This window comes from Carya illinoinensis, chromosome 12 (genome assembly GCF_018687715.1).
Source record: "Carya illinoinensis cultivar Pawnee chromosome 12, C.illinoinensisPawnee_v1, whole genome shotgun sequence".
Taxonomy (NCBI): domain Eukaryota; kingdom Viridiplantae; phylum Streptophyta; class Magnoliopsida; order Fagales; family Juglandaceae; genus Carya; species Carya illinoinensis.
Window position 1 is genome coordinate 18171690 of NC_056763.1, and position 24002 is coordinate 18195691.

The 24002-nt window shown below is 33.1% G+C and overlaps 1 protein-coding gene across 1 annotated transcript; it reads left to right on the forward strand.

The window, feature by feature from the left end:
• Positions 1-11154: 11154 nt before the first annotated feature.
• On the forward strand, positions 11155-12230 carry LOC122289304. The gene is made up of 2 exons (XM_043096291.1): positions 11155-11488; positions 11821-12230. Exons 1-2 carry the CDS (start codon positions 11155-11157, stop codon positions 12228-12230), a joined length of 744 nt encoding a protein of 247 aa, XP_042952225.1.
• Positions 12231-24002: the final 11772 nt, after the last annotated feature.

Here is a 24002-nt window from a genome sequence, read left to right on the forward strand (position 1 = left end):
TTTGAAACAAAATTTAAATTTCATCTAAAAAAATATTATGGTTGAAAATTTCGTTCAAATAGTCATTTTATTGTTTGAGCGGTAGTTTTAAAGACAAAATATTCGTTTTAATATAATTTGATGTGAAAAAAATATATGAATCATTTCCTCCATAACTTTTCAAGTACGAACAAAGAATTTTACTATTTTATAATAAAAATAGTTTTATAATCTAACAATTACAATAAATAACTTTAGTTATGAGTTTATTTTTGTGAGATTTGTTTATAGTTGAAGTATACCACGCACTTTTCAAATTAAACTCTTGTGATCTATGGTAGAGACTGCATGCTATTTTCTCTTCACAAGCAATATTTGGGTTGGGTTCGCAATATAATACATGCAAATTAATTTCTACAGGTAGGACTAGAACTTTAATTACATGCATGCCTGAAAATATGACATATATGAGAGTACTGATCAGCACGTGCGTACGGTGGAAAATGATATGTGTAGAGATCAAGAGCATGTAAGATTTTGAAGAATATCTAATAATAAAAGAATCGTTAGAATACTAACCTTTGGCCATCGTTGATCAAGTATTTGCAGGAACCAATTATTTCTGGATTGTGAACTCTCACAGATTTCTATATTGAGAGTATTGGGTAGGGGTTTTCAGCCCATCTTTATTTTAAGATCATGAAATTATGACTGATAGAAAATCACAGGCATTTATATATAGATAGGCCAAGACCCTTATCCACTGTTTTCTAAGTGTTGCTTCATTCCATCAAGGAATGTAACTATTGGGTTTTAAATGAGTAGTATCTTTATTTTAATTACCCAGAGTTTTAATATAAATATAAAACTATTAAATAAATATATATAATATATTTGAAAGGGTGTGGCACGTAAGCCACCTTCAAGTCTCCTACAAGGAGACGTGTGCTTTCATTCTCCCACTTGGCTTATGTGACAGTCATTTAAAATTATTTAGGTAACCAAAACCGAATATGGCTACAAATAAAACTACTCAAACCATAAACTGTAGTAGAAAGATATAATACATGAATCATGGCGGTTATGTTATTATATTAACATTTCCTTCCATGTATTACACTGTATTAACCTCTCTAAATTAATTTCCATATGTGAAATATCTCTTTATGAATGACTTCCTATAAGTCATTATGGGTCTATACATCATAGATTATGAGCAAATACTTTATGTGCACAAATAAAAATATTATTCTTAACAACAACAAGTACTGTATACAATAATTAAATCAAACATAAAATGAGCTCATTAATCCCATGCTCTCTACATGTTTCAAAAACATTTTTATTGAGAGCCCTTTTGTCATGGGATCTGCAATCATAAAGGATGTACTTATATGTTCTATAGTGACTTCTTGTTCCTTAACTCTCTCTCTGACAGCAAGATACTTTATATCAATATGTTTGCTTTTGCTCCCACTCTTGTTATTCTTAGAAAAGAAAACTGCTACCAAATTATCACAGTAAATTCTTAATGGGTTAGATATTGAATCCACAACTTGAAGCCCTGTGATAAAACTCCTCAACCATTTTGCCTGTGAAGTTGCTTCAAAGCATGCTATAAACTCTGCCTCCATGGTAGATGATGCAATGATTGTCTATTTGGTACTTTTCCATGATATAGCACCTCCTGCTAACATGAAGACATACCCTGAAGTGGATTTTCTGGAGTCGTGACAACCCGCAAAATCTGAGTCTGAATATCCAACCACTTCTAGACAATCAACGTGCTTATAAGTAAGCATATGATTCTTGGTTCATTGTAAATATCTCATAACCTTTTTAGCAGCCTTCCAATGTTCTATTCCAGGATTGCTTTGGTATCTGCCCAACATTCCCACAGCATATACAATATCAGGTCTTATACAAACCTGTGCATGCATTAAACTACCAACAGCAGATGCATATGGAATGTTTTCTACTTCTTTCTTTTCCAAAGCATTTTTCGGACATTGACTTAAACTGAATTTATCACCCTTTAATATAGGTGCTGCATTGGGTGTACATTCATTCATTCTGAATTTTTTCAACAGCTTTTCAATGTAGGCTTTATGAGAAAGTCCTAAAATTCTTTTAGACCTATCTCGGTAAATCTCTATGCCTAAAACATAAGAAGATTCACCTAAATCCTTCATTTCAAAGCTTTGGAATAGAAATTTTTTGGTGTCATGTAGTAGACCCAAATCATTAGTTGCAAGCAAAATATCATCAACATATAGGACTAAGAAAATGAACTTACTCCCACTAAATTTATGGTATATGCAGTTATCCACGATGTTCTCTGTAAAACCAAATGAAGTAATAACATCATGAAACTTCAAATACCATTGACAGGATGCTTGTTTTAGTCCATAAATTGATTTCTTTAACTTGCAAACTAAATGATCACCTTTATCAGAATGAAACCCTTCAGGTTGTTTCATGTATACCTCTTCTTCAAGAATCACATTTAAAAAAGTTGTTTTCACATCCATTTGATGTAGCTCTAAATCAAAGTGAGCTACTAATGCCATGATCACTCTAAATGAATCCTTTTTAGAAACTAGAGAGAAAGTATCATGATAGTCAATACCTTCTCTTTGTGTAAATCCTTTAGCTACAAGTCTAGCTTTATATCTATCGATATTACCATTTGAGTTTGCTTGGTTTTATAAACCCATTTACAGCCAATGACTTTAACTCCTTTAGGTAAATTGACAATTTCCCAAACTTGATTTTTAGCCATGGATTCCATTTCTTCTATCATAGCATCATGCCAAAATTTTGAATTTTCTCCACTCATGGCATGTGAAAAAGAGATTGGATCATCTTTAGGTCCCACATCAAAGTCGGACTCTAGTAGGTACACATAATAATCATCAGAAATAGCATACTTCCTTGTTCTAGAGTATCTTCTTAATTCTACATTTTTATCTATATTATGTGGATGTTGCAATGTAGAGTCAAAGTTGGTATGTTCCTCATGAGATGGTGGTGGTTCTTGAATTGATTGATCTTCAAGAATATCATATTGATTTCCTTGAATGACAATCATTTCATTTCCATTCACGGATGTAGTATCTGAATTCCGTGTTTCCTCCCACTCTATCTTTCGAGAAACATTATTCCAACTTATTCCAAAATCTTCAATAAATTTTGCATTTCTGGCTTCCACAATTCTAGGTGTATGTGAGGGACAATAAAATCTGTAGCCCTTAAAATTTTCTGCATAGCCAATGAAATAATCACTGACTGTCCTTGGATCCAATTTCTTTAGTTGTGGATTATAGACCCTAACTTCAACTTGACAACCCCATATGCGCATATGCCTTAAACTAGGTTTCCATCCTTTCCATAATTCAAATGGTGTTTTGGGAACAACCTTAGATGGAACCCTATTTAAGATATACACTGCAGTTTTTAAGGCCTCACTCCACAAATATAGAGGAAGATTACAATTACTGAGCATACTTCTTACCATATCCATAAGGGTACGGTTTCGCCTTTCAGCAACACCGTTTTGGTGAGGTGAACCTGGCATTGTATACTGAGCAATAATACCTTCTTCTTTAAGAAAATTTGCAAATGGACCCGGTCGTTGCCCTGACTCTGTATATCTACCATAATATTCTCCACCCCTGTCAGATCTTACGATCTTTATTTTCTTATCTAATTGTTTCTCTACTTCATTTTTATATATTCTGAAAGCATATAGTGCTTCAGATTTATCAAAAATGAGGTAAAGATACATAAACCGTGAATAGTCATCAATAAATGAGATAAAATGTGACGTCCTCAAATTCCGTTTGGGATTGGACGGACATTTGAAGCGTCGAGACATGCAACACAAGGTTACCTGCCCCCGTTCATGACATATAAGATGCAATGTTCCTAACATGCATATAACAATATACAATATTCGCAACGGATAAATTTTTTTTTCTTTAGCAATACTATGCACCAAATTGAAAATATCCCAAATGCTTAAAACATACTTCATACATAAAAACCCATTGAACAACTAAGATCACAACACTAGTCCAAAATGGTTATGATCCATAAAGTACTAGAGATGCAACTCAATCGTACAAGTAGTAATTTATGTTAATTACTATATTAACATTGATGTCGCACCGTCGCTTAGTCAACTGTGTCTAGTTGATCAGCTCTTGATTCTCTTTCATGTCCTGTGACAAGATCTACCATTCGGGGGGAATGGTAGTTGGGACTACCAAAGTGAGATTTGATTACAAATCTCAGTAAGTTAACAAAAAACTTCCACACAAGCTAATGATGCATGGATGACAGTAAAAGCATAAATGCATAATCAAATTCATAAATAATTAAAGCATAACTTGGCATACAACATAACATAATTGACATAACTTAAATTGAAACATGAACTGAACTTGACTTGACATGAACTTGATCTGAAACTTGACTTATCATGAACTTGTTCTGAAACTTGACTTAACATGAAAAATACATACTCCACAGTTGTTGTGGCTCCATGTATTTTACGTGTAAATACATACTCCACAGTTGTTGAGGCCCCATGTATTTTACACAAACTTGACTTAACATGAAAAATACATACTCCAAAGTTGTTGTGGCCCCATGTATTCTACGTGTAAATACATACTCCACAGTTGTTGTGGCCCCATGTATTCTACAGAAACTTATTCTTTAACTGCTTAAATACATACTCCACAGTTGTTGTGGCCCCATGTATTCTACGTGTCACAATTGTTGTGTCTCACGTAGTGTATGCGTCACAATTACTGTGACCCCATACATAAGTAATCAAGATGAAACATGACTGAAATACGAAATGACTGAAGCCCTGACGTAACATAACGTGACTTGAACATAACTTGAAATACATGACCAACTTGAGATAGAAACATTTCGTAACATGGCATAACATATAATAGACAACATATTTAACATGACATACTTGCAACAGTGAATATTACATGACTTGACATACATGTAATAGATGGCATACTTAGCATGACGTACTTGTAAGGTACAGTAATACATGACAGAATATATTATATAACAGATAAAAAATTGATGACAGAATAAATTCTGTATAATAGACAATTACGTGATAACTTGGCATGGCATGACATATATGATAACACACATATATACACTGTAGTTCCTTTACTTAGCACATATACACTGTAGACTGCTAGTAAGTTAAAAACTAACTTACCTCGATCTCCGCGTTTCTTATAAAACTTTAAGTGCGACCACGAGGAACTGTAATTAGTGATTCTAAAAGTTAGAACTAAATCACTAATAATTTGAAATATGGAAAATATTAACTTAAAGAGTAAAATTTTCATTTTACTCTCTACATGTGGGAAAATGACCGTTTTACCCATAACTTAAGGATTTTCCATACTAATTCCAAAAGTTTCCAAAATTTACATTTCTCATGTAAATTTTATCCTAAACTTAAATATCAACTCAGAAAAATTTAAAACAAAACACAACTATGGAAAACACACTATGGCCGAAACATCCATAGGTCATTTCCCTTGATTTTTGTTGCAATTCCTTCCAACTTCAAAACTCATGCTTAAACCAAAATTTTGCAACAAACATCTTCCAATCATAAGTTCAAAACCATACTTAAAACATCCATTTAGAAAAAGCTAATAATCAACACCAAACTTTTTTGTAAAAAGATCCAAGCACTTGAATCACAAGTTTTGACTTTAAATCAAAACATCTCCAAGAATTTCAAAAATCAAATCTTACTTCTAACATATTCATAATATTATCCTAACATCAACCATGCTTTAAATCATCAAACTAAAGTCACCAAAATCACAAAATAACATTTGGAGTTTTTGGTTTTACACTTACTCCAAAACCAGAAACTTTTTACTCAACTAGTTTTGATAAATCTCTTGATCTATGACTTATAAATATATGATCTTCAAACCAAACCATCACATGGTTTAAAAAGATGTCCTAAAATATATATAAGCTTCTAATTCAAGATCACATGGTTAGAAATTAACTAAAACATAAATTTAGCCAAGAATATCCACACTTTGGCTTATCTGAATATTTCTTTGCATAAAATTTCATATCTTTGAAACTAACATCAAATATCTTCAAAATAATAATATAACATGTATATAAGATGCTTAGGATCCTCCAATAAAATTATTAAAGTCATTGGAATAGATTTAGACCACCAAAGAGTTAAACTTTCTCAAAACAGAAACTGTTTTTCTTCTTCTAGTTTCTAAGTTTCTAAATCTAAGAAAATCTTTCATAAAAACCTTTAATCATGCAAAAATACTCAACCAATAGTCACATATACATGTTAACAATACTCCATAAAAATTTCGGACCAATATCTATCCATTAGCTTGGTCAAAAACTCCAAACTATAACATATTCTCCAGTTTATCTCCCAGAATGATCTTTCTATAGTTTATATAATATTTGACTGACCAAATGATCTTCAAATGGGGCAAATAATATATTCATGTAAACTAGACTAAAAAAGGAACAACTTATATGAAGGAGACTTTATGATAAAACACTTACAAAAGTTTCGAAATGGGCGTGCAAAAGAACTTCTAAAAGCTGTCTGAGAGAGAGTGTTTGATATTCTTTCAATGGAAAGTGTAAATGAAGATAATTTCGTGGGGAGAGGTGGCTGGAGATACTTATGGATGAGATATGGAAGAGATGAGGCTGGAGTTGAGAGTTGAGTGTAGTTTTCTCCTACCCAAAATATCTATAAAAGATTATCTCATAATATTCTATCCAATAGTATCTACAAAAAATCAACTTAAGATATTTTTATCTAATAATATCTATAAAAATCAACTCAAAATATTTTTACCCAATAATATTCATGAAAATTACCTCAAGATATTTCTTTTTATCCAATAATATCTACAGTTTTGAACAGACGTTTTGTCCGAAAATATGAAAAAATGTTATTACGCCATAAGACTTTAAATAACCCTCCGAGTCTAATGGCACAAACCATAATACATTTTGACACTTCTAACTATCTCCAATAATCAAAAATACACTTCTGATACCATAGTAAATAATAACACTAACTATGTAGTTAGACAAAAACCTATACGATTAATGGATTCGTGAAAACTTATGGAGTTTTTACGAGATTCCTAAAGTTAATAGAAATTTCACAATTGAATTTCTAGCGGGCTGTTACATAAAATATCTCTGACCATTCATGCAAGGGGTACTAAATGGTCCACAAATGTCAGTGTATATGATCCCAAGAATTTCCTCACTCCTCTTGGCACCTTTGCTTGTTTTGTTGGTTTGCTTACCCTTTATGCAATCCACACATGTACCAAAATCTGAGAAGTCTAAAGTCTTTAGGACTTCATCATTTACTAATATTTTAATTCTCTCTATGGAGATATGTCCCAATCTCCTATGTCATAATATAGAGGAAGACTCATCAACAATATTACGTTTAGTGCCAATATCATCATGCAGAGTTAATAAACTTTTTTCAAAAACAGAATCTAAATTTAATTTATACAAACCATTTAACAAGGTCCCAGATCCTACAAATGTGGAGTTTTTAAATACATAAACATTTGAATTCACAAAATTAAATTTAAATCCCAAAGGTACTAATCTAGATATAGAGACCAAGTTTCTAGAAAATGAAGGTACATAAAATGTGTTTTCAAGATCCAAAATATAACCATTATTTAAAATAAGTCTAAAAGTTCCTACAGCCTCGACGTGCGAACGCATCCCATTTCCTGAGTAGATGCCTTGTTCACTTCCCATCGATTTCCTTAGGCTGAGAAAACCCTGCATGATATTGACAACATGAATTGAAGTACCCGAATCAATCCACCATGTATTATGATGAGAGTCTACAAAATGAGACTCATAGCACACAAGAGAATTGAGATTACCTTTCTTCTCAAGCCATGATTTATACTTTATGCAATCTTTCTTTTTGTGCTCTTTTTTCTTGCAAAAGAAGCATGTATCATTGTCTTTATAGCGTTTGAATGTCGCTTTCTTGTCCTTCTTCCACTTATTAATACCGACACTTTTGCCTTTCTTCCATTGTCCCTTCCTTTGAGTAACAAAATGAGCACTCTCAATATTTTCATGTTTCAATCTCTCTTCTTCTTGTACACACATGGTTAAAAGTTCATTAATGGACCATTTTTCCTTATGTGTATTATAGGAAATCTTAAATGGTCCATATTCTGTAGGAAGAGAGTTGAGTATGAAATGGACAAGGAATGACTCTGAAATCTCAATCTCTAAAGACTTTAGTTGGGCTGCAATATCCCTCATTTCCATTATGTGCTCACGCACACTTTTGGATTTGCCATGCTTCATAACTGATAATTTATTCATTAGGGTGCTAGCCAATGCCTTATCAGAACTAACAAATTGCTCTTCAATAGCCTTTATGTAGTCTTTGACTTTATCACACTCTGGGATTGAACCTCTAATGCTCTTACTCACATGTGACTTGATGAGCATTAGACTTAATCGGTTAGACCGCTCCCACCTTTCATTGGTATTTTTATCTATCAATGAACTTGATTCAGTGGGTATAGGTGGTTCATCTACACGGAGTGCCAAGTCCAAATCCATGCACCCTAATGTTAAAAGAACCTTTTCTTTCCAGTCCGAAAAATTTTCCCCATTCAGAATTGGAATATTAGAAGATTCACTATTTAAAAAAGGAAGACATAGTAGCTGCAATAACATAACCAATAACATATATCAATGCTTTGAATCAAACAATAACTATAGTTTGAATTGACCAATGTCTAATTCAAAAAACAAATCTAAATCTCCCTGTGGGTAAAGATTGCAATATGCATAAGATTTGCTTATATTTTCTTTATAATAAGACTAGTGTTTTACAAATACTTAGGAAACGAGATCCCGCACCTATGGGTATAGGAAATCTCATTTCCCTAATATTGTTTTTCACTATCTTATTCCAATTAAATCATATATATATATTTTTTATAATAATTACCTCCCTGTAGGGCCAAGTAATTACTAGAATGATTTAATTGCAATAGAAAATGCCATGATAAAATCAAACAGAATAATATATTAAAATATTATTGTGTATTGAGAATGGCCACAACATCTTAACACACTCATTTAAAACCCAATAGTTACATTCCTTGATGGAAGGAAGTAACACTTAGAAAACAGTGGATAAGGGTCTTGGCCTATCTATATATAAATGCCTGTGATTTTCCATCAGTCATAATTTCATGATCTTAAAATAAAGATAGGCTGAAAACCCCTACCCAATACTCTCCATATAGAAATCTGTGAGAGTTCACAATCCAGAAACAATTGGTTCCTGCAAATACTTGATCAACGATGGCCAGAGGTTAGTGTTCTAACGATTCTTTTATTATTAGATATTCTCCAAAATCTTACACTAGTGGTATCAGAGCTTTTAATTACCCAGAGTTTTAATATAAATATAAAACTATTAAATAAATATATATAATATATTTGAAAGGGTATGGCACGTAAGCCACCTTCAAGTCTCCTACAAGGAGACGTGTGCTTTCAGAGCATATAAAAACATCATGTTAAATTGCTAGCAACTCATGTCCATCATAATTCATCATTGCGTCCCCGGCCGTTTGTATTATTGATGGAAGAGGGGTCATATTGCAATCATCTTCTTGTTGAAGGAAATTTAGCGGATACAGTAATATGAAAAATAAATACGACTTTGAGACGTGTAGAATATTATTTTTAAGGTGATAATTGCCCCCACTTGAAAGAGTTTGCTACCGGATTATAAGCTATTCATCTCTAAAATACAACAAAGTCACCAATTACAAATAGCAATTCTGAAATTTTTCCTTTAGAATTTCTCTACAAAATTGTGTAAGTGACTAAAAAATGATAGAATGGAATAAATAAAATTCGTGGGTCTCAATCTCTATTTATAAAAAATGAAGTGGTATCATGTGAAAGATCAAAACTCTTAACTTGTGACTTTTTAACTAATATTTATTAGTTTAAATGTGATGATGTTTTCCTAAAAACCAAATGATATGCCTAGTCAAGTGGTTAGACACCTCTCTTGTCCAAGGGAGGTCTTCAATTTTTCAGTTGAATTAATTTTGAAGCATTGCATCAGCCATCCAAGTAGGTCTTCACATGCGGTTAGGTGCATGTGTGGAGCCATCCAAGTAGGTCTTCACACGCGGTTAGGTGCATGTGTGGTGCCTCTTCTGCCTATGTAGGGTGATTCTACTTGGCCTCGTTGGGTACTTCAGGGGGAGTTCTTCTAATGTGGGACAAAAGAGGTGGTGGAGTCGGTTGAGAAATGTGTTGGAAATTTTTTAGTAGCCAGTCGCTTCAAAAATACGATTGATGGACGGGAGTGGGCGGTCCAAATTTGGATAGTGAGAGGAGGCGACTATGGGAGGAGTTGGCGGGTTTCATTTATTTATGGGAGGTGCCATGGTGCATGGGAGACATTTTAATATTGTTCGCTTTCCCAACGAACGTTCAGGGACTCATCGCCACTCGATAGCTATAGAGGAGTTCTCGGAGTTTGTATTTGATTTAGATATTATGAATCTCCCTCTTCTCGGGGGAGAGTTCACATGGTCTAATGGTCGGGGATGGTCGAAACTGGATAGGTTCCTTGTCCCCCTGTCATGAGAGGCGTACTTTCCTAATCTTTCACAGAAACGCTTGCCTCATGTGCTTTCTGACCATTTTCCTATTGTCTTGGACTGTGGAGGCATTAATGGTAGATGCAGATCTTTCAAGTTCGAAAATATGTTGTTAGCAGCGAAGGGTTTCGTGGATAAGGTGCGTTCTTGGTGGTCCTCTTATATGTTTACAGGCAACCCCAATTTCATTCTAGCTTGTAAACTCAAAGTTTTGAAGGAGGATTTAAAGAAGTGGAATTTGGAAGTGTTTGGTAGCATTGACAATCAAAAGAATACTCTTATGGAGGAACTACGAGATCTTGAGAATAAGGAATTGACGGGAGACCTTTCAGAGGAGGCCCTTGCTAGAAAAATGGCAGTTATAACTGATCTGGAGAGGGTGCTTTTGATGTAAGAGATTTCGTGGCGACAAAAATCCATGACCCTTTGGCTAAAAGAGGATGATAAATGTACGAAATTCTTCCATAAAGTGGCGAATTCACATCAACGCAACAACACGATTGAGTCAGTCTACTCAGGTACTCAAGTGCTTTCATCCACTGATGATTTGGAAAACCATATTGTACAGTACTTTGAGAACCTCCTCTCCGAACCGGTAGGCTTGAGGCCAAAACTTGATGGCTTGCCTTTCAAGTCTATTAATTCACAAAGTGCAAATGGTTTGGAAAGGGCGTTTGAGGAAGATAAAGTGGTTAAGCTTATTCGTAGCATGACAAAGGACAAGGCACCGGGCCCAGATGGATTCTTGATGGGTTTTTTTTTTAGGATTGTTAGGATGTAGTGAAATGTGACATTAAGCAAGTTTTTGCAGAATTCCACTCTTTCCATAAATTTGAGAAAAGCTTCAATGCGACGTTCGTTACACTTATTCCCGAAAAACATGGGGCTAAGGTAGTTGAAGATTTTCGCCCTATAAGTCTTGTGAGTGGAGTCTACAAAATTATCTCCAAAGTCCTGGAAAATAGGCTATGCTTGGTGATGGAACATATTATTTCTAAGCCTCAAAATGCCTTAATTAGGGGGAGACAGATCCTGGATTTGGTGCTTATAGCCAATGAGTGCCTGGATCATTGGTTGTGAGAAGGAGTCCCAGGTATTCTTTGCAAGCTTGACATGGAAAAGGCTTATGATTATGTGAACTGGGACTCCCTTTTCTACTTGCTCGGTAGGTGTGATTTTGGTGACAAGTGGATTTCATGGATTCGGTATTGTATATCTATCGTTCGTTTTTCAGTGTTAGTTAATGGAACTCATGTTGGGTTCTTTAACATCTCTTGTGGTTTGAGACAGGGGGATCCCTTGTCTCATTTCTTATTTGTCATTGTTATGGAGGTACTTGGTAGGTTGGTGAAGGCTGCTATTGGCGGAGGTTTTTTATTCGGTTTTTCAGTGGGTAATGGCACAAATGGGCCTACTTCATTCTCTCATCTCCTATTTACAGATGATACTCTCTTATTTTATGATGCGGATCCTGGTCAGATTCAATCTCTGTGAGCTCTCTTGCATTGTTTTGAAGCAGTGTCGGGATGTAAAGTTAATCTCAGCAAATCCGAGCTGGTTGCGGTGGGTGCGGTGCCTTATACTAACAATTTGGCGCGGTTGTTGGATTGCAAGGTGTATTCCTTGCCTATGAAATATTTGGGTCTCCCGCTGGAGGCCAATTTTAAGGCTCGAGCCATATGGGATGGGGTGGTGGAGAAAGTAGAGAGGAAGTTTGCTAGGTGGAAACGAATGTATCTATCAAAAAGGGGGCGACTCATTTTAATTAAGAGTTCTTTAACCAATCTCCCCACTTTCTTTCACTTTTTCCGTTACCTGTAGGGGTGTCAACTAGAATTGAGAGTTTATTCCTTGCTTTCCTATAGGGGGAATGGGGGAGGAAACAAAATTCCATCTAGTTAATTGGAACAAGGTTTGCTCTCCAGTTCCAAATGAAGGCTTGGGAATATGCAATTTGCAAAAGTTCAATAAAGCCTTATTGGGTAAATGGTTATGGAGATACTACTTAGAGGGGACACACTATGGAAGGAGATTAACGATTCTAGACATGGGAGTGTGTAGGGAGGCTGGTGCTCCAATGAAGTAAGGGGAAGACATGGTGTGGGCTTATGGAAATTCATTAGGAGGGGTTGGCGAAAGTCACATACGATTCGTGGTGGGAGATGGTTCCAGAATCAGGTTTTGGCTTGATGTTTTGTGTGGAGAGTGAGCTTTACACAGGGCATTTCCAGCATTCTATAGTATTGCAGCTAATAGAGAGGTTTCTATTTCAGATATGCGAGTATTCTCCCATGGATCTTATCAGTGGAATATTTTTTTTAATAAAAATATCCATGATTGGAAACTGCAGGCTATGTCTAATTTCTTTAGGTTGCTCTATTCCTTGGGAAATAATACGGCTCAAGTGGATAGGTTACAATGGAGGGCTAATGGTAGTAAAAAATGTACAATCAAGACATACTACAAGATTCTAACAACCCAAGGTCATGGATCATTTCCATGGAAGAGGATTTGGAGATCACGGATGCCTACTAAGGTAGCTTTCTTCATATGGACTGCCGCCCTTGGGAAGATCTTGACTACGGACAATCTGAGAAAGAGGGGACTCATAGTGATGGATTGGTATTATTTGTGTAAGAAACAGGGAGAGTATGTAGATCACTTACTATTGCATTGTGAGGTCATGAGGGGGTTATGGAATGAGATTTTTAGAAGAATGAACATTGCTTGGGTAATGCCTCCGTGGGTGGTGGACTTATTGGCTTATTGGAAGGAGCTTCAAGGCTATCCCCAAGTGGCGGTCGTATGGAAAATGATTCCGTTGTGTATCATGTGGTGCACATGGTCAGAGAGGAATGAGAAATGCTTTGAAAATAGGGAACGCACAATGGAGGAGTTTCATAATTTTTTTATGCGCACTTTAATGTTGTGGTTTTCAGCCATTGTACTTGATAGAAACAATGTCAATGACTTTCTTTCCTTAGCTAGAATGTAATTAGGTGTTGTACACGGGCTATGTCTATTTCATTCGTATGAATAAAATCTTCTTATTACTTATAAAAAAAAGATGTTATATAACATCGGTTACAGTTTTAAGTTGCGTAAGTCTCGTACAGTTCATTTGAAAAAAAAAAAGGTCTATAATAATAAAAAATAAAAAAAAGAAGCTATTTTCATGTGGATTTCAAATATACTTTACATTTTTTTTAATAAAACTGCATGAGATTTATACATTGTAAAATTATTCAAATATATTTCGATCCATATATGTATGTATGTGCATATGCACGCGCATGAGAGAGAGGGAGAGAGAGAGGGAGAGGGGGGGGATTAATTTATCCTCTGAAGGGTGTTGACCAGTACAATCTAATAGTAAAATCATCGATAGAATCCTACGAGAAATTGACGGTACGGAAAACAAGGAAACAGCAACAATAATAATAGTAAGTAATTAAGAATTAATTAGACGTACGACATATGCCTACACATGTCACCTTTATTATTATTATTATTAAGCTTATTATTGTTATATTTTATTAAGTAATTTGTCTACTACAACAACAATCACGCTTGCATCACGCCCATCTTATATATATATATATATATATATATATAAAAGACATGCATGATGATGTACATTGTTTTGTTCCTTTATCCTGAAATGCAATCTTCATACTCAAGTTAGTTGACCCCAAATAGTAAAATCAATATGTAACCTAGCCTATAAGAAGAAACTGACGGATAAAAAAAATCTAAGAGTTCAAAAGAAAATTAAATAATATAGAAACAACTAAGGTTTGAATTATTGAATATCAGAAAGAGAAAAGATATCTTTATTTATTTTACTTCTAAGAGCCATTGATATGGGTAACCACAAAATACACAATTAATTAATGATCAGTATCATTTAAAAACACTTTCTTAATTATTAACTAAAAGATATTTTCACTGTCGGGATCGCCAGGTGTGGCTTTAGCATTATGAATCTTTGTATCTTCCAATCCTCTGCTAGCTTTTTAATCCACAATACAAGTGAAATGGTTTTTCGAGACAAAAATTGTGGTCCCAAAAATTCAATGTACGTGTTGTTGTTGAATGGGTCATCAATACTAATTAAATATTTAAGATGTGATGATGTCCTAAACTATGAGAGCAACGTAAACCTGTTCTATATATGTTTTATTATATTTCACTAGTCACGACTTAACTAAAAGAGTATTTTTATATATAATTAATATATCTACTAAGTAAGGATCATTAATGTAGCTTTATGACAAACCATATGGGCTCCATGCAAAAAATATAGAAAACAAACCATTGACCTAACCTCCTTCACAATGCAATCTTTTCCAAAAAACCATATCTCTAGTACCTATAAAAAAATAATATATTCCCCATAATTTCATAACGAGATGTTATAAAAATATAATTAAATTTATACCCCGATATAGCATAATGCGATCCATCATGCTTGATAACGTCAATTTATAAATTTATATTTTTAAAATTATTTTGTAAAACTCTTAACATTTTTCTTTATATTTTATATTTTCTTTTCTAAAATTTAAATGCTAATAAAGGCGTCGAAGAGGCACGATAAGAAAAATGATCATTCATAATGAATAATATGCAATAAAAACAATTATTTACGATCAAAATAGACTCGTTTTTATATAAAATAGTTATTTTTATAAAAAATAACTAATCACAACTGAACAATTTTCTTGTAGTGAAAAACCTCTCCTCCTCATGCACATGCTTAAGTGGGTGATCAAGATTTTGAACCTTAAGGACACCCGCCCATTAACATGCTTATCGATAGAAAGAATAATAAGGACAATAGTTCTATATTTTTTTTTAATAATAATTAATAATAAATATAGGCATCACGACTCTCTAATTTTTATTTGGAATTCAATTTCCAAGTAAAAGGAAAATAGGTACATGAAGTAAGTGATCTTACAATATTTATTATTATTCGAGATCTAAAATCTAGATAAAACACAACAAAGGCAGTGGTACATGCAAAGCAAAACTACTCTTGGAGGAGAGCCGACAGTCGGTCTATGATGTCCCGAAGTCTGAGGTCCCAGAAAAGCCAAGTTTTGAGTCAGTAGGTGGCTCCCCAATGGCGCGTGACAGCCATGCTCTGGTGAGATCTGAGATTTCGTCTTGCGCGTGGGGGCTATGCTCCACTTTGTTTGGAGCCGCATTCAGTGGTCTTGAAGATGCCGGCTGATTAACATCCTGATGGGGCGTGTGTTGGCGGTCGGCGGCTAGAAAGACCCGATTGGCACTCCTCTCTAATTTGCCTAAAAACACGAAATAAAATAAAAAAAAGAAATGCATCAAAATAAAAGAGAAAGGGAGAGGGAAGAAAAGAGGGGGGGTGAGCTGAAGCTCTCACCTCTGTCGTGCGCTCTAGAGTTTTGGGGATAATTTAGAGAAAGGGGAGAGAGTTTAGAGAGATAGGGCCACTTTGTAAAGAAAGAAAACAATAACATAAAAAATTAGTTTCACCGTAACTAATTTTAAAAGCGCATTAAATGTATGTTTACCAAATTAGAAACAACTTTTTAATAGAATTTTTTTTTTTTTTTTTTTGTTGGTATGCATTAGTTTCTTCATCTAATGGCAAGATTGGGGAGCCGAAGCAAATGCATGCCCTCACTTATTGATCATGACACTCTTTTCTTCTTGTATGGTTGTGTATGCGGTGTGTATACTTACGTATATCTATTTTATTATAATAAATGACTATTTAATTATAAATAGTAATTTTTATTATTTTTCTATTAACTTTTTTTATTTTTCCGTTAAGTCGTTAAGTCTTGTTTTACCAAAAGGCTCTTAACACTTTTGATCATTTGACGTATATCTTCTTTGTGGAATTTAATGAAAGATCTTGTTTCACCAAAAGGTCCTTAATAGCTCTACAGTGCACATAAATTGACATCTCTTTTTTATATCCTCTTTGTTCTAACAGTATATTCATTTTCCTTTCCTTTTGTTTCAAATTTTTTTTTTATTAAAATGACTTTACTCTTTAAAACAGAAACGGTTTAAAGCATTCTCATTGTAAAATTCAACTTTAAATAAATTTAAATAATAAAATACTTAAAACACTCAATATCTAATATTAATTACTAATTTAATTAAAATATAATTATTATTAATATTTTAATTAGTAGAACTATAAAATGTGATACAAATAAAAATTAAAAAAATTATTAAATTAATAATATTTTATTATTTTATAGAAAGTAAATAAATAATTCAATATGAATACAGACCAATGCTCTTACTTTACTAAAGTTCAGATTTTTTTATTTTGATTTTTTGTTTTTCTTTAACCTTGTATTTTTTTTCAGACAAATAAGTTACTGACTTTTTTTATTTTTTATTTATTTAAATCATTATGTCAAGTGCACCTAAAACTAACACCCAAGGCCTTTCCCTAGTGTATATACATATGGAAAACTCTTATTGCAGGCATAGCGCTGACCGATTTGCGCACCAACAGTTGATGTGGATTAATAAAACGAGACGTTTTGGTTGGATATTTCCCTTGGTCTGTTTCCTTTTCATTGTAAATGAAAACGCCGTGTTTTGTACAGAGCGGGAATTCTTTCCTCTTCGTTTTCTAAATGGTTTCAACACTTTTTTTCCCCCTTTCTTCATTTCACACTTTTTCGAAAGTCACCCCTCTCTTGCGCGAGATGGAGAAACTTCGAGCTAGAGGAGATCGCGGTGATTTCTGGTCGGCTTCCTTTGTGCGTGGTGGTGGACTTCGAACGAGGAGTAACGCGGTTCCAGTTGCTGCCACGGAGGGATGCTTCGAGGGATTGTGAGGTGGGACTGGGCTACGGTGTTGTCGATGGCGGCACGAGCTGGTTTGACGGTGACAGATTGGCTTCTGCTGTTAGGAAAGAAACTGTGGTTTCTGTTTAGCGTTGGTGGTGGTTGTAGGGAGGAGTTGGGATTACTCTGTTTTGGAAGAGAGAAACAGGGAGGAGTTTTGGTGTGGAGGATAGGACCTTTGGCAGTGCTCTGTTTTGGCATAGAGACTAGAGAGAAACAGGGGCTTCACGGTGCAGGGTGGTGGCAGCATGGAGGAGGCTCAAGGTGTGGAGCTAACGGTGGAGGTGGCTGCATATTGGGTTGGTTTGGTGGTTAGTTAGCCGTGGCCATGAGTATTAAAGGAGTTAATTTTTGTTGAGAAATGAACGAGTATGGAGAGGTTGATAGAGCCCCAGTCGGCACTGAAGAGGACTGAGGTATGGCTTACATAGAGGAGGATGACAGCGTCACCGGGGCGGATGTAGTGGTGGACGGCCCAACGGGCAGCGTAGGTGGACTCATCGGAAAGATCGACGGCCACGACGAAAATGTGGAGGACGTGCTCGCAGAGGTGCTCGCATTGGCTACAGCAGACAAACGGGAGAGAAGAACTCTTACTGTTACAGCGGATAGGAGGGAAAACCATAGAACTTTCATACAAGGTGTGGTCTGTCCGGGAGAGAAGAACTTGCAGAGGCTACAGCGGACTCATCCGAAGCACCTTTCATGTTTTCCCTCTTTTTACTGTTTTGTTTGTTTTTTTTTTTTTTACTTGCCACGTCATCAATGGTCCGCATTTTCGTCCGCGGTATACTTGCATATAGAAGGACTCTATACATATATATTATATTGTCCTAGCTAGTGGCCTGTTTGCCTCAGCGTAAAGAAAATTAATTAAAAACATACGGCCATACTTAAATCTCTTTTAGTGGAAGTTGGATTCGCGCGCATGCATGAAGGGATAGTGAATCTGATAATTAATAATAACGTCTAAGACAAGTGAAATGAAATCTGCATGCAGTTGGCCATGAAAATGCGAAACATATAAAGCAGTACCCCCATATATAGATCATCACATATATATCTAAATGATATTCTTCTTTATCTTGATCATCATGATCTTGTCCTACATGTACACATACATAGGAATATACATGGGATTTTCATGCTACCTATATCCTGACACGTACACTACAACAAATTTAACTTTTAAGAATGAATTTATTTTCGTTTCTAAAAGTGATCTTTTGAGACAAAATTTAAATTTCGTCTAAAAAAGCATTATGATTGAAAATTTCGTTCAAATCGTCATTTTATTGTTCGAATGGTAAATTTCGTTCGAATCGTCATTTTATTGTTCGAATGGTACTTTTAAAGACAAAATATTCGTCTTAATAGAATTTGATATGAAAAAAATGCAGGAATCATTTTCTCGAGAACTTTTCAAGTTCGAACAAAGAATTTTACTATTTTCTAATAAAAATAGTTTTATAATCTAACAATCACAATAAGTAACATTAGTTTATGAGTTTATTTTTGTGAGATTTGTTTATAGTGGAAGTAATACGTACGCACTTTTCAAATTAAACTCTTCTGATATATGGTAGAGAATGCATGCAGCCAATTGGTATATATTTTTCTCTTCACATGGAATATTTGGGTTGGCATGCATATTAATTTCTACAGGTAGGACTAGAACTTTGATTGCATGATGCCTGAAATGACATGTGTGAGAGTACTGATCAACACGTGCGTACGGTGGAAAATGATGTGTAGATATCAAGAGTATACAATAACATCATGATATATTGCTAGCAACTCATGACCTGCATCATAATTCATCATTGACGTCCCGTTTGTATTATTGATGGGGCCATATTGCAATCATCTTCTTATTGAAGGAAATTGTGCAGATATAATAATATAAAAAAATAAATATAACTTTAAGACGTGTAGAGCATTATTTTTTAGGAGATAATTGCTCTTATTTGAAAGAATTTGCTATCAAGTTACAAGTAATTCATTTTTAAAATACAATAAAATCACCAACTGCAGATAGCAATTCTAAAATTTTTTCTTGAAAATTTCTCTATAAAATTGTGTAAATGACTAAAAAATGAGAGAATAAAATAAATAAAATTCGTGGGTCTCAACCTCTATTTATAAAAAATGAAGTGGCACCATATAAAAGATCAAAATTCTTAACTTGTGACTTTTTAACTGACATTTATTAGTTTAAAGGTGATAATATTTCACTTAAAAACCAAATGATATGCTTGGTTAACTGGTTGGACACCTCCCTTGCTCAAGGGAGGTTAGATGTTTGAAACACACCTATTCAATTTTTCAATTGAATTAATTTTGAAGTATTGCACCGGCCATCCAAATAGGTCTTCACACGTGGTTCGGCCCATGCGTGGTGCCTCTTCAGCCTTGGCGCACGCCCCCTTTAGGCTATTCTTTGTTAAAATTAAATAATCAAAATGGAGTATGGTAGTTTGAACCTATAACTTCTCATTTGAAACAACACACTCTTATTATTAAACTAATGCATCTCTTCAAGATAATAGTTCTTTAAAAATAAATAATAATCCATAAATTTTTATATTTAATATAACACTTCCACCTCTACCTTATCGTGATCGATCAACTTCATAATCATATAATTGAGAATTTGAAAACATGCATATAAAAGATATTATATAACATCAGTTATAGTTTTAAGGTACGTAAGTCTTATATAATTTATTTAAAAATAAGTAAGGTTTATGATAATAATAATAAATAAATAAAAAAGATATTTTCATGTAAATTTTGAACGTACTTTACCTTTTTTCAATAAAATTATATGAGATTTACGTATTTTAAAATTACTCAAATATGTTTCAATTCATACGTGCGCATCTCTGCGTGAGACATGCGCGTGCGAGACAGAGAGGGACTAATTTATCCTCTCAAGGGTGTTGACCAGTACCATCTAATAGTAAAATCATCGATAGAATCCTACGAGAAATTGACGGTACGGAAAACAAGGAAACAGCAACAATAATAATAGTAAGTAATTAAGAATTAATTAGACGTAGAGAAATACTTTTTGCAGTCGGCAGATGCAGTCGGTATGCAGTCGGCTGAAAAAAAAATTAATACGGGATCTACATGAAAAAAAATATATTTTTATAACTTTTTATAATTCATGTAGGTCCCCTTGAATATAAAAAATTTTTTTTATAATTTTTTTTTATTCATTCCGTACAGACGACTGCACGCCGACTGTATGTGGCGACTGTATGTAACAAAGTCCTTAGACGTACGACATATGCCTACACATGTCACCTTTATTATTATTATTATTATTAAGCTTATTATTGTTATATTTTATTAAGTAATTTGTCTACTATAACAACAATCATGCTTGCATCACGCCCATCTTATATATATATATATATATAAACGACATGATGATGTACATTGTTTTGTTCCTTTATCCTGAAATGCAATCTTCATACTCAAATTAGTTGACCCCAAATAGTAAAATCAATATGTAACCTAGCCTATAAGAAGAAACTGACGGATAAAAAAAATCTAAGAGTTCCAAAGAAGATTAAATAATATAGAAACAACTAAGGTTTGAATTATTGAATATCAGAAAGAGAAAAGATATCTTTATTTATTTTACTTCTAAGAGCCATTGATATGGGTAACCACAAAATACACAATTAATTAATGATCAGTATTGCTATATACAGTTTTAAAGTCTGTAAGTCTGTATACTCTTTTTAAAAAATAGTGAAATCGATGATTAAAAATTAAAATTTTTCACATAGACCATAGATTTATCCATTTTCTTGAAAATGAGTATAGAAATTTTGTAAACCATAGAATTGTACGTACAAATCAATTTCCTAATTAAAAGCGCATATATTAAACGTCGCAGTTCGTATGTTTATATATAATTTTGTAGAGTAGTTCTACAGTCACATATAGAGATTCTGATAGTGTAATTTTTTTTTCATATATTTTTAATGCTTTTAAATATATATATTAAAAAATTTACAATATTATTTAAAAATATTTTCTTAATTACTAACTAAAAAAAATTTGCACTGTCAGGATCGCCAGGTGTGGTTTTAGCATTATGAATGTTTGTATCTTCCAATCTTCTGCTAGCTTTTTAATGCGCAATACAAGTGAAATTGTTTTTCGAGACAAAAATTGTGGTCCCAAAAATTCAATATACGTCTTGTTGTTGAATGAGTCATCAATACTAATTAAATATTTAAGATATGATGATGTCCTAAACAATGAGAGCAACGTAAACCTGTTCTATTTATGTTTTATTATATTTCACTAGTCACGACTTAACTAAAAGAGTATTTTTATATATAATTAATATATCTAGTAAGTAAGGATCATTAATGTAGCTTTTCGACAAACCATATGGGCTCCATGCAAAAAATATAGAAAACAAACCATTGACCTAACCTCCTTCACAATGCAATCTTTTCCAAAAACCATATCTCTAGTACCTATAAAAAATAATATCTTCCCCATAATTTCATAACGAGATGTTATAAAAATATAAGTAAATTTATAACCCGATATAGCATAATGCGATCCATCATGCTTGATAACGTCAGTTTATAAATTTATAGTTTTAAAATTATTTTGTAAAACTCTTAACATTTTTCTTTATATTTTATATTTTTTTTCTAAAATTTAAATGCTAATAAAGGCGTCGAAGAGGCACGATAAGAAAAATAATCACTTGTAATGAATTATATGTGATAAAAATGACTATTTACAATTAAAATAGACTCATTTTTATATAAAATAATCATTTTTATAAAAATAATTAGTCATAACTGAATAATTTTATTGTAGTGAGGAACTTCTCCTCCTCATGCACATGCTTTAGTGCCTGATCAAGATTTTGAACCTTAAGGACACCCGCCTATTAACATGCTTATCGATAGAAAGAATATTTTTGAAATAATAATTAATAATAAATATAGGCATCACAACCCTCTAATTTTTATTTGGAATTCAATTTCCAAGCAAAAGGAAAATAGGTACATGAAGTAAGTGATCTTACAATATTTATTATTATTCGAGATCTAAAATCTAGATAAAAGGCTATCGACAGTGTTTTCTTATATATATATATATAGAATTATAAGTACACAATTAATTTAACAACCATTTATACAATAAAATTTTATATTAATGATATTTTTATAAAATAATTTATAAAAGTATTTTTTTTTTTTTTTTACAAAAATATCACTCTTTTCATGGTCTAACGTTTAACATCTTATGAGTGTAAATAATTTTTTGGGACACACCTTCTAGTGAAAAGTCAACTATGTAACAAGTTTTTTATAGGAAAACTTCTTAAGCATGGTAGACGGGACCGAAATTTACTCTGTAAGGATACTGGAGCTGAAGGGTCCTGTCTTGAAAATGTTTCCTGACATTAAGAAAAAAAATCTACAAAAATAGTATAATTTAAAATATATTTGTTTAAATGATTTTCAAAAGAATTCGTAATTCATACATACATACATGTATGATGTATGTATATGTAGGTTGGGTAATGCTTAATTATCCCACCTACAAAACCACTGATAATGGTCACCAATTATTTTTTATTTAGTGATTAAAAATGTATTTTTAAATAATGTCATGAATTTTTTTTTTTAAAATTTAAAGATATAAAAAAAATGTATGGAAAAAAAACCCCTATTTGGTGGCCACTTTCGATGACTTTTGTCTATAGAGAAATGTTATGTATACAAATGGTGCTCATCGATTCTTTATTTTTATTTTTTTATTTTCTTTTACTTAATAATTAACTAAATAGTTTTTAATGAATTTATAATTTTTATTTATTTAAAAAATTTTTTTTATTAAGTTTTAAAAAATATTTACAAAAAATAGAAATAAAAAGATAAAAATATTTTACATTTTCGGTGAATGTTTCGTGGACTCCCTCTATGACCCCCTGTGGGAGTAACACTGTCCCTTGTCTATGACTGTAGTATGTGATTGTATCAGGACCCTATGTATGTTAATGCCCGATAATTACTTCGAAGCACTGTCCCATCATGTCATGCACAATTTGTCACATACAGTACTTTAACGTGCAAAACGATCCAACTAAAATGCCTGCAAAATTAATGTAAGAAAACTGCCAAATATTTGGTGCAACCGACGAGCAAAAGGACTTTCTGCCATGGAGATAGAATTAAAGAAAAATTATGGAGAAAGTCTTCTTTTTCTTTATAATTTAAAAAATATAATTTATCATTGTCTTAACAATCATTATTTTCTTATATGACATAAAACTATTGGTAAATAATTAAAAATTAGCAAATAATTCTAATAATTTAATACCTAATCAGAGATGATAAAAAAATATGATTGTGA

Bases quoted from the DNA above. Each gene is read 5' to 3' on its own strand.
- LOC122289304 (XM_043096291.1), top strand. From the start codon at position 11,155: ATGACCCTTTGGCTAAAAGAGGATGATAAATGTACGAAATTCTTCCAT. The intron at 11,489-11,820 runs GTTTTTTTTTTA...GGTTGTGAGAAG, and splicing joins CCCAGATGGATTCTTGATGG to GAGTCCCAGGTATTCTTTGC.